At 38.3% G+C, this 12,514-nt stretch overlaps 1 protein-coding gene across 14 annotated transcripts in view; it reads right to left on the reverse strand.

The window, feature by feature from the left end:
• Bbx (BBX high mobility group box domain containing) overlaps positions 1-12,514 on the reverse strand; it is a 243,810-nt gene that overhangs the window by 56,919 nt on the left and 174,377 nt on the right. For all 14 annotated transcript variants that reach the window (XM_029470820.1, XM_021185666.1, XM_029470809.1 and 11 more), the window contains 2 exons: positions 7,691-7,771; positions 5,839-5,913 (listed from right to left, as the gene is read on the reverse strand). In XM_029470820.1, the coding sequence (XP_029326680.1) occupies positions 5,839-5,913; positions 7,691-7,771 (156 nt within the window). The remainder of the gene's footprint in view (positions 1-5,838; positions 5,914-7,690; positions 7,772-12,514) is intronic.

Here is a 12,514-nt window from a genome sequence, read left to right on the forward strand (position 1 = left end):
CATATTTAATGTGTTACGTGGGCTATTAAAAACAAATGTCTAGCTAAAGGAGGTTATGAAGGTTGTTTTTTCTTCCTAGATGCTACAGTTTTAGTAGGTTTTATGGTCATTCTCATCACATCTTGAATATAGCATAAGGAGCCCAATCTTTCTGAAGTTTGGAATATTTTCCACTAGGCAAGTTTTCACTGAAGGATAGCACTACTTCTAGAACAAGTTGAGTTTAATTGTTCACCTATCACTAGTCTAAGAGAAAACTAACAAGCTATTATCACTGACTGTTTGTAAATTAAGGAATGAAGGACTGAATGTACATGTCAGGCTCCTGAACCAAGATTCTACAATGTAGGAGCCATGGCTTCTATGCCAGGCAGACATGCTGTCATTATTTTCTGCTACGTAGTTGTAAGCAAATAGTCAGGACTCTGGGCCTCATTTGCTTTACCTTTAAAGTACAAGAAACCCTGCGCAGCACTGCAGTGTGGGGATTAGGTTTCATGTTAGGGAGTAGCAAGGTTCCAAGGCTCTACTTCATCTCTGAGATAGTACAACAATCGGCACTTATAACTTATCATGATCACTAACGACTATAAAAACTTTTACTACAATTCCAAAATTGGCTACACCATGAAAGTGAATAGTTAGTTTGTAGACTATCAACTTTGTTGTGTAAGCAAGCATGACCGAGAGGCAGCATGCTGGGAAGCAGTGCACTCCACAGCTCATCTCTGTGCTTCTTCCTTCAGCTCCCTCTGCTGTTCCTTTTGGTCCAAGATTTCTGTTACTACTTGACTGCACTTCATCTTTACTGTAACTGGGGCCTCATAAAGTATAGTTCATACTAAAGTCTACTTGCCCCCTGTGAATGCACTGTGAGGTGTTCTTACACAGTAGGATAGCTTGCCTGCTTTTCTTTTTAATCTCTAGAGATGTTTACCCGTTCATGGCTATAAGACAATTTTCAAAAAGTTGCTTAAAAGCCTAATTTCCAAAAGTATGCATATGTGGGAATGGTTCATGTTTCCAAATTCTCCTGACAAAATTTTCATGAAATGACTTCTCTAAACATGTTTTTTAAAATACTTTTCTTTTGAAGAGTGAATATTTTTTCAGAAGTTGACATTAGACTGGACATATATTTTAGATGCCTCAGTCTTTTTCTAGATTCCTCTGTAGCACCTAACACTGCTGATGCCATTGCTGTTGGAAAATTCCTCCCTGGACTTTGATTCCTGGAGATTGACCATTCCTTGCTAATCTTTTCTGCTGGCTTCTTTCTACACTGATATAAACTAAATTCTAGTTTTCAGAGTTTTTGTCTAGGGCCTAATCCCTTTTAATGTCACACATTGTTTTAGTAATGTCATCTGTGATAGTAACTTTGACTTCAAGAATAAGTCATAGAAATGTTAATCTGTCATTTTGTTATTTTTCACTCCTACAAAAAACTTCCAATGTAAGGGACATATGCTTTTCCCTTTAAGTAAGACCAATATCATAAATGCCTGTTTACCAACGACTGGCCTAAATGGTGCTTCCTACCCATCAGTGTGTGAGTGCTACACTGGTAGATAACGAATAAAGTGTACTATAAACTCATAGCTGTGAATAATATTTTCCTCAGTATGTATGGTGTGTGTCATGATGTTAACACTATTTTTTTTAACTATTATGTAATATTCAGATTATTAACTAATAATAAGGGTACATGAAATAGTATCTGAAATACAAGGAAAAATACTAAGAAAAATTATCTTTCTGAAGTTTTAAAACAATCTTCCTTTTAGGTCTTTTTGAGGTGTCTGAGTATGTAAGGGAAAGAGGTGGTAAAGATCAGAGTCAACTTATTAGGTGATGGTGGAATCTTTTGTAAGTTAATATAGACACCAGTCTACAAGAAAATGACTGCTCAAATAAGTAAATAAATAAATAAATAAATGGGGCATCTGAGCATAGCTGGCATTGCTTACTTTAAAGAAATGTTAATGCTTCCAATAAAACATATATTATGTTCTGTGATTAGTTGCAGTGAAGTAAGTATGCGGTGTTTTTATGGAACACAATATTCTGTAACATATTAAGTATTCTATCATGAAAATGAATGCTCTAAATTTGTACCTATTGCTCATATCTTATTGTGACAAAACCCTAAATTTGGTATGATTATGGTCCTACGTATACTGGCAAGGTAAATATCTTCTAAAGAAAGGTTTAATGTCCACAACTATTTGTCTAAATCATATAGATTAGCTGTGTCTTTTTAGTAAGTATGTTTTTTTTTTCAGTATAAAGACATACACTAGGTTTAAGAGCCAGCCATGAATCAGACAGAGAATGTGCACTTTGGCCAAGTCTTTTAGACCTATTAAATAATGGAAAACAATAGCAGCTTTTTGGCATTGTATTCAGCCATCGGTCTTCAGGAACTACATCTAAAATGACTGATATGCTTCTCTACCTGTGAACAGCAATGCAGATAGGAAACTCATTTTGACCAACTGAACACATCCAAGCTTAGGACCACAGAGTGGCAGCACACTGGATGGGCTGAGAGGAATCTAGATGAAATGTGAGTATCAAAATGAAAGAGGCTGACTGACACAGGGGCAGGCAATCTCTGCGCTCCATTTCTTCCTAGATCTTATAAAGCAGGGGTATTATTTTATCTTCTTTAATATAAACATCCATAAGGAACCTATAAAAAGCAAAATTACTTTGCTGAGCCATGGTTCTGTGTAGGTTAATTTCAACAGGCTTTAAGATAACCAAACTTGATTGAAAAAAGAAGAAAAAAAAAAGAAAAGGAAAAAAGAGAGAAAAGAAAAGGAAAGAAAGCCCTCCTTAGCTTTCAGGGCAGGAACCTAGGACTTGCTATGAAAGAAAAACAATCCTTTTTTAAAATAGGCCAGAGTTCATAACAAGTGTGTTTCCTTCGATAATTATACTTCACAATAAATAACCCATTTCTAGAGAACACATGGCTAAATGCCTCCAAAAAGCTTATAAATGAAATTAGCAGAAATACTTTCTGGAAATACTTCAAAATATTTCCAAACTGAACACGTGTGCAGAGTTAAATGTTTCCTAAATACATAAATGTTGACTCTCTTCTTAAGTGGGTAATAATAGGACCAAGAAGAACCCCTCAGAAGACAGATGGAGATATAAAATGGTAATTTGGTATCAGTTAACTCCTTCCTCTGTTTCCATCCTCTCCTCATGAGAACAATGGCAATGAGAAAGTGCATTAACAATAACAATTAATTGTGAGTTAGCAGCAACTGGAGAATAGTAGCCTTAAGCTGTGGCTCTCTAAAAAGAATCCTAGTGCAGATGTAAGTTCTCAGACTTAATCTCAGCCTGGGTGAGTCACAAGTCCTGGGGATAACAATCTTTCTACATTTGAGCAAAACTTATGGGAGACATTGGTGTATTTTAAAGTGTGGAAAATCTTTGCTGTGGACTTACTAGGAAAATAATTTCTCAAAGGTAATATTATTTCATGAAATAATTATAAAATCACTGTGATTAGAAGGTACTCTATTTTTATAATATATATGTTCATTGTAGAATTCAGCAGACAGCTTTCCTTAGTTCATTTAGTTGACTCTACTTTAGCCTTATGTACGCTGGCCTACTATTGGATGACACTATGGTCATATGGTAAAATATTAGACTGAAACATAGTGTTCTCCTCCAACATTAGGAAAAGCCTGAGACAACTCATGAATCTGTAGAAAAGCACAGCTTCTCTGATGTAAAGCAGGTACAGCACATACTGTTGAATAACCCATGTGACTTGATTGTTTAATCGGTTCAGAAATTAAAATGGCCTGGGAAGAAGATTGCATCAGATTTTTGGGAATAGCATATTTGTATTTGTTCACATTATCCAGTCTGGATTATACACCATGCATGACTCATGCGACAATTCCTTGAAGTGGCCCCCATTAAAATTTCAATTTAACAACCTTAGGCTTCCTCAAATCCCACAGATGTTTACTTCCACCAAAATACTTTGGGAAGGAATGCTGCTAAACAGTAGTGTAACATCTCGAGATGTTTCCCTGAAAACTGTCTAGTAAGATTTTTTTTTTTGTCTTGTCACTATGTGGGTGTAACAGTACAACTGAGAGGCAAGGCCCAACTTTTGCCACTTGATAGGAGAGTGTGCTGAACATAAATTACTTCCTTTAAGAGATTCTCTGATCACACTGCAGAATCACAGGACAGAGACTCTTATACCGTCAATTTGGTCCTCCAACCCTTATCTAGGTCTTCAGGGGCTGCTAATGATCTGGTGATAGTATCTTTTAAGAGCCACTTAATCATTCTGTTAGGTACACACATTGGCCAAGATATTCCACACTAATATTTTATATTGAGTTGGATACTTTGGGTAATTAATATGTAAATATCAGGTATATCAAAGACATCATATCTTCCTAATTCATGCTACAGGGTGAAGACTTTAATCAGACAGAATATACAGCAAAGAAATTCTATTGTGTATGAGATGATTCAGAAAAACTGGATGGGAATGGCTTAGATGTCAACATTAAAAATAATTTCAGTCAACACACCAGCCTTCTTATTTAACTCTTGAAAAATATTTAACAGCAATAAATGCATATCAATAGCTGGAAAAGAATGAGAAAATGACATTAAACAAAACTATCTCCACCAGTCAATGAAATGAGCAGTCTGCTTATCAGAATGGAAAATTATAAAATATTAATGTGTTCTGATTCGTCAAGCAAATTGTTCTTCACGAAATAACATTTTGCATTTTGTGACTAGTTCTATATAACAGTCCTCAGCAGCTAAAGCCAACTACCATAGCAGAGACGCCTGACACGAGACCAGCTGGTGCTGACTCTCAGGAGAGTCCGAAAATGAAGAAGCCTAATTTTTTTTTAAATAAGAGTCTTAAATAATAATACCTGCTTTTTCTCATATTCAGAGTGAAACGCTAGGTTTTCCCTTGCCAAAAGGATATCCTTTTACGTTTCTTTTATGCAGCACTCCTTATTCAAATGAATCAAAGTGATTCATCAATATTAAACACAACTGTCTTGCCTGTCATTTTCTTTCCATTCTATAAAGCATTACTTACATTATGATATTCAGTTTTCTTGGAATTAAGGAAAGGGAAAAGTACAAGGCCCTGTAGCAGGCAGGATCTTATTTTCGTGGTCTGTGTCCATCTTACTGTTTGTCACAAAGCTTTACAGGGATGAGCATATCAGGACACACCAAGCACAGCAACCAAGAAACACGGTTTGGTGAATGCTAACTGGACGACAAGCTGATAAAATTGGAGATGATGTTAAACCTGATCGGAGTGGAGCCAAGGATTAGACGCTAAGAAAATACTGGCCACAGCTACATGTGGAAAGCTACTTAGTGGCAATTTAACAAGTCATATTCACCACTGCATTTGCTTTGAGAAAGTTATTTATCAATTACAGCATCTAATTTTACTACTGCAAACAATTAACTGGAATCCTGTGGTATTCATGTTGACAGCAGGTTTTTTTTTTTTTTAAGATTAATGTAAATTAAGAAGGTAAAAGGAAATAAATGAATCCCTGGCGAGTGCCTGCTGTAAGTGTAGTCTAATGAATGCTTATAAAAATCACCATTTTGTAAACCTGGAGCTGGGCTGACTACGGCTACAGCAGTGGTAACAAAAGGCCACAAATATTCCATATACTATGTTACTAATAGAGAGAACACACCTCAAGTTCAACACATATTATTAGAATTCCTTTTCAGCATTTCCAAGGATGGACATGATGTCTGAGCCTAAAAGGCATGAAGGAATGAAGGATTTACCTCTGCAAACTGAAACAAGGCTGACGCTTGACACTGTTTTGAAGGCGCATCGGGGTGCGATGTCCTTGAGGATATCTGAAAGGGAACAAGACATGTTCATGTTTGAGGAAATCTTTACTACATTACACTAATAGATTCTGCCACATATTTCATGTGGATTCCCAAGTAAGTTGTCACTCTCAATCCCTCCTGGAAAAATCAACACAAAATGTATGTAATAACGGAAGACAATGGCAGTAAGGAACAAAGGACAGAGTCTGGCTCATTTGCCACACCCCTTATAAGAATATCAGGTGTGTGATCAAATGGTATTAAATGGAATTGCTGGAGTGAATTTCTGTCAATGAACTTTTCAAAAACACAATACTAAAGCTGGGGAGAGTGTACATCCATTGTCCTAGCACTGGGGAGGCAGAGGTAGAGGCAGAGGCAGGAGGATCTCTAAATTTGAAGTCAGACTGGTCTACAGAACAAGTTCCTGTACTGCCAGTGCTGCACAGAGTATCCTTGACTGGATCACCTGCCCCTGCCCTCCCCTCCCCATCCCACCCCGAAAGTGAGAAAACGTAGTACTAAAATCTCGAAGCTATAAGTAGACACAGCGACACTCTTCCTGGCACTTTCCAAGCTTGCTGTCAAACAGTAAGGTGGATGCACATGGAGGCAGGTTCTGGGTATCTGGGATTTAATTCTCTCTCTACTTAGCAGCTACATGACCTCAATTAAACTTTCCAAGACTTATTTTTCCCCACTGTTCACTAATGATGGTATTAGTGCTTATTTTATAGAATCATGACGAGAAACAAACAAGCCTAAAAATGTAATGTCTGGCATAGACCCAACCACAACTGTTCAGATACAAATGCCTTGCCTCTTCTCTGTGGACATGTATGTAGGGACAAGGGTTAACTTAACGTTAGCTGTCTTCCTCAATCACTCTCATCCACAACGGAAGCCCGAACTCACTGTTTCATGGAGAATGGCCAGCTAGCCAACCCCATGGACTTTCCTGTCCCTGCATCCTTAGAGTTGACAAGTGGTCACGTTTAGTTCTCATACTTATGGGGCTGACATTTTACCCACTGAACTACACATCTCCTTCCATGCCATTTCCTTCCGTTGTAACACATGTAGCCTCCCATCAACACATATACACACTCCCGTATCTAACAGCGCATACAGGATTCTGCAGTTCCACACAATATTTTGTTTTCACTGAGTAACCATGCTACCCTTCAACTGCTCTGAGGGCAGAATTAAACACTTTGGTTTTCAGAAGCAGTTTTAATCTCTGCTTCGACACTGACACCAAGCTAATAGTTCTCTCTTGTGATAGAAGACTCTGGCAAAATTCATGCTATCAAGTTAGAAACCAGGCAAAAAAGAAAAGAAAAAAAAAAAAAAAAAAGGAGGGAAGGGGGCTATGGAGTATACACAACAGCTGAGTTCATTCTATTTTTAATCTATCAATCAAAATCTGTATTAATAATACTTCTAGCTCAATTATAGTAGTTATTATGACTTAAGAAGCTTCCATAAACATAGTTGAGTCATTTCTCAACTAAAGTCTGTAGACCACCACATGGCAGTGAATGTTTATAATCCCTGCCGTTGGCAAATTGGGGCAGAATCATGAGTTTGACAGCAGCCCAGCTATGCAGAGAGGCTCTGTCTCAAAACTAATCAAACAAAAAGCCCCTGGAGACCCATATCTCTTAATCTTTCACTATATATTTTCATTTATAATTAATTGAGCAATAGTTTACTGTTTTCCTTAGCTGTCATTAGCCCAAATTTAAGCTCGCTTTATAAATGACTCCCTGATTAATTAGGTATAAGATGCAAACGTTACCTCGGCAAACTGAAACAATGGTGACTTCTGACGCAACTCAGGTGATTCTGAAATATCGGGCCTGCAAGTCCCAGAGGATGCCTGAAAGAAAGAGAGCCTGGCATCATGACAACAGCAGACAAATATCACCTGAAGCATCCATAATCCTCACGCCCTAACAGCAAAATGTCATCACTGAGTGTGGCCTAAACGAGAACTGTCCACGATGGACTCATATGTCTGAAACTGGGTTCCCCTTGACGGTGCAATTTGGGAAACTTTTGGAGGTATGGCCTTCCTTGAGGATGTCTGTCACCACCGACCGAGCTTCCTGCTTTCTCTGTTTCCTGTGTGTAGATGTTACTGGCAGCTTCCTATCCCTGCTGGCATGGCATGCTTTCCTTGCCACTATGGAATCTAGCTCTCTGGAACTGCCAGCCAAAATAAACTTTCTCTGTGAGTTGCTTTTGATCATATTTCATCACAGCAACAAAGAATAACTAATACGCCGTACAAAGTTGTATGCAAGAGGCCACTCAAGTGTTAAATACTAACAGCAGTAGACAGACAGCTCCGTACTTTCTGAAAGTGTACAAAGATTAGCATTTTACTGAGGGTTTCTGTCACAGATCCAGAGAGCACCTAGTTCCCTGTACTATGCTGCCTCAACATTTCCTGTTACATGACTACACGAAAACACCAATGAGCTCTGACAGGATAATTCTGGGAAACAAAACTAAAGCCAAAGTCTTCTTTTCCAGGTTTTGCACACATTTATAGCATAAGCCCTAATCTTAAGGAGGTTAGTGTCTACCTCGAGAAACATGTCTCTTTTGAGATGTTATGCTGGTAAACATTTAGCATCACGTTATTGTCATCTGTTAATTCATTATTAAAAATATTTACTAGTTGGGCGTGGTGGTGCACGCCTTTAATCCCAGCACTCGGGAGGCAGAGGCAGGTGGATTTCTGAGTTCAAGGCCAGCCTGGTCTACAGAGTGAGTTCCAGCACAGCCATGGCTACACAGAGAAACCCTGTCTCGAAAACCAAAACCAAAACCAAAACCATATATTTACTAATAAACCACTTAGTTATATCTCATCAGAATTCTTCCCGGAACATACATTTCCTCTTTTTTTTTGTGCTAGAAATAACAATTTCACTATTTGGTTGGCATATTAATCTCTGGAAAGAATACTAGTGAAGATCGGAGTTCACTATTGCATTATTCTTCAAACTGCCCAGGCACAGTGTAGATCCCAAGCAATATTTGTTGAATTACACTGCTCATGGTAGTACATGCCTATGGAACTCATGAAGTAAAGGCAGGGAAATCCAAACTTTAAGGTCACCCTTAAATACATGAGACAACTTCCCACCCCATTTCAAAAAAGAATGCTGAATAAACTAATCAAAATTCAGACAGAGTCTTCTAAGTCCCAAATCGGTTTTTCTCTTATATTCCTAAATAATGAAGTTAGGTTTTATGATGAAGAACCATTACTTTTTCAACTTAAAGGGAAAGGCTGCGGAAGTTACAAATGTATATTTTGATGCTGTTCCCAGTAATCTTCACCTGATGACTGAGGAGGAAGGATGTTTTAATAGCAGTGTTAAGGCTGTAGAATAGGAACCAATATTTGAAAATCATATGGTCACTTTGGATGTTTTAAAGAGCTATGACCACACTTTCCACTGATAAGTACCATAGAAAAACTACAAAATCCTTAATTGATTTGCCACCTAGGGTAAGCTTGCCTCTCTTATCACCACTTGACTGTTAAGCACATTGTACTAAATGTACCAAGACACCAAGTGCACACACACAAAAGAAGTCAATAACCCTCAAATTAGTAGCCACAAAGGTTTGAAATTTTCCTTCTTAGATGAAATGACTGAACCAAATGTAGGAATAATGAATCCTATGCATTTGCTTGCTGGATATTTGGGGGAATGAAGTTTGACTTTAAAATTAAGCTAGAAACTTAGGTAAATATTACAAAGTGTCTTTATAAAATTTTAATAAAAATAGGTGTACATGATGTTTGCAATGAAATACATTATCATTTAGACATGTTTACTGACATAGACCTGGAATACTACTACCTACGTGGAAAGCTGAGGCAATAAGTAAGATACGAAGTTCAAGATCTGTCTGGGGTATAGAAAGAGTTCAAGACAGCCTGGGAAATTAATGAGATCCTGCTTTATGGGGACAAAAGGTTAAAAAAAAACAAGATAAACAAAAACGAACTAAGACCTTGGGATACAGCTCAATTTAACAACAGGAACTGGTTCTGGGAACTCTGTGACATCACAGAGTAAGGATTGCTATGACACCACTAGGTGATATGATTTTATGGGATGCAGCATGCATAGAGCCCACTGCTTAGTGCTGTGTCAATGACTTCAGATTCCATGAAGGGAGAAGTAATGACTCTTGGAGGAGGCAGCAGACAGAGCAGATGTACAGTGTATATTTACTTGTGTGTGAGTTGGCAGTAAACTACAACAAAGGCTGCCCAGTGGCGAACAGAGCAAAACTAGAACCACTAAACCTGCATTTTATTGTAGTGGGCCATGTCCCTTCCCAAAATCTAGGTCCTTGTGAAATAGTGTACCCAATAAAGTACAATGGAAACGGCATAGAATTAAGAACCTGGGGGAACGGGAGTCACTACTTACTTGGTGACTTGCTCCCTGAACCTAGTCCGAAGACAGAAAGAGGCACCAAGACAACAGTAGACATAAACAAGGAGGGCAAGAGTTGTAACACGAAGCCAAGCCAGCAGCATGAGGAGACAGAGGGAGAGCGTTCCCCAAATCCTAAATTTTGATTTAGCTATAATTTTTAATAAGCAAGGAAGGGAAATAATACAGTTATAAGAAAAACTAAATAGCTGATGTAAATGTTTATCTAGAAAAAATTAAGGTAGAGTAAATTGCCCATTAAAATTTCATCAGAATGTATATATTCAAAGAAGTCATTTACATGTGTAACTGTGATTCCATGTCACCAAGGCAAATATGAATACCTTACTAACAAAGTAAAATTGGATGTGATACATGTTAGGTGTTCTTATCTAAAGATTACAGAATATAAAAAATGTGTTTATGATATGGCAAATATACATATGTATGAACAGAAAAATCTATACTTGTGAACAAAGTGGATTTCCTACAAAAGGCTTCTATTAGCATCCCAGACTGTGAATATTATGAAATATAAAATATTTATTATTTATGTAAATTAGTTAATTAGTGAATGATTTTTTAATGGATCAACATTTATTCCTCAGCATCTATTCTTATGAATTAATGAAAAGAAATAAACTGGTTAAACAAGAAAAGAAAAAGAAAATAAGCAACCCTGTTTCTACAAAGTCTCTGAAATAATACACAAAGCCACTAGGTGTTGCTATACACCCAAAAAAGAAAATAGCTACAGGGATTTCAGCTTAAGCACACATTGCAACCTTCTCACACTCCATTGTCAGCCAGTTTGATTCAGCAATGATTCTCCGTAAGAAAGGAAGGGGAAAGATGAGTACAGTAGGAATGGCGACAAAGTAAGGGACAGGAACAAATCAGTGCGAAAATCCCAGGTCCAGCCTCTGGATACAAAGCATGACAGAGCCAGTTACGATCACAAGTGGCTTAGGAAGCTAAGTATTATCAAGGACTGTTCCCACTTTGCAGATCTCAAAGCACAATGCTTGGCACTGTGATAAATATACAGGCTACCAAGGAGCAAGTAAAGTAAGTAAGTAGATCAACCATCTATTATTCCTACTCTTGCTAGTTCAAATACTCACTTCTCATTCACTTGTTCAGGAAGCACTATGTACCATCATGGAGACTGATAACATTAAGAAGTTTAAATACCATGGGCACCCAGTGTAAAGCACGGAATAGAATGATGGATAAGGGATCCTGCCAGACCCTTGGTCTGTTTGCAATTCAAGTGAAGGGAAGAGCTACACTGCAGAAATGCAAATGGAGGCCTATTAGAAGGTTCACTGGGAGCACAGAGAAAATCCTTTACTCTATGAGTACTTGAGTTGGAAAGCAAGGTGGACTTCCCCTCAGCGGAGTAGTGAGAGTGACAAATCACGGCAGATGAAAATGTACAGAGGCATATTCTTGCTGTGTTTCTGAGAAATGGTCACCTCCCTGGTGTGGGTAAACGATAAGACACCATGCGAATGTAATGGGAGATGACTCTGGCTGACAAAACTATCACTCAGTTAAGTCTGGAAATTAGGCTGGAGGACACAGAGGGCTAAGGCTAAGGGTCTTAGTTAGAGGAACAGCATGATGAGAGATATGCAGTTAGATAATTATGTCAGAGGCAGTCAGGACAACCTTGGCTGGCAGCGACTGGAGGCAGGAGACCAATTAGCAGGTAGGAGAAATAAAACTGCAGAGATATGGGGCTCCAATTAAGTCAGAGATAGCACTTGCCAGTCCTCGGTAATAGTCTGGAAGGATATCAGGACATCAGGAGAAGGGTCAGTCTACACCAACATCTTCATGGTAAATAAAGCTGAGAGGAAAGATGTGAGCAGAGGAGAAAGGCTTGATGGGGGCACAGAGTATCTTTCATGGGAACAAACAGTTTAGCATAAGAGGCGTGTGTCTGAAGGTCTAAATGACATTGGTATACTATACTAGTACCGGGCTACCATGGGAAGCGGAGTCAATGGTAGCATCATAGAACCTGTTGTATCATCTGGCAGAAATGGGTGAGAGTTGGGGGAGACACTAGTTTTACTCAGGGCATCCAAGCCACCAGAACCCTGCCTGCACTTCATGGATAGTTTTCTTATTATCACAGTCTGGGC

Source organism: Mus caroli, chromosome 16 (assembly GCF_900094665.2).
Source record: "Mus caroli chromosome 16, CAROLI_EIJ_v1.1, whole genome shotgun sequence".
Classification (NCBI taxonomy): Eukaryota; Metazoa; Chordata; class Mammalia; order Rodentia; family Muridae; genus Mus; species Mus caroli.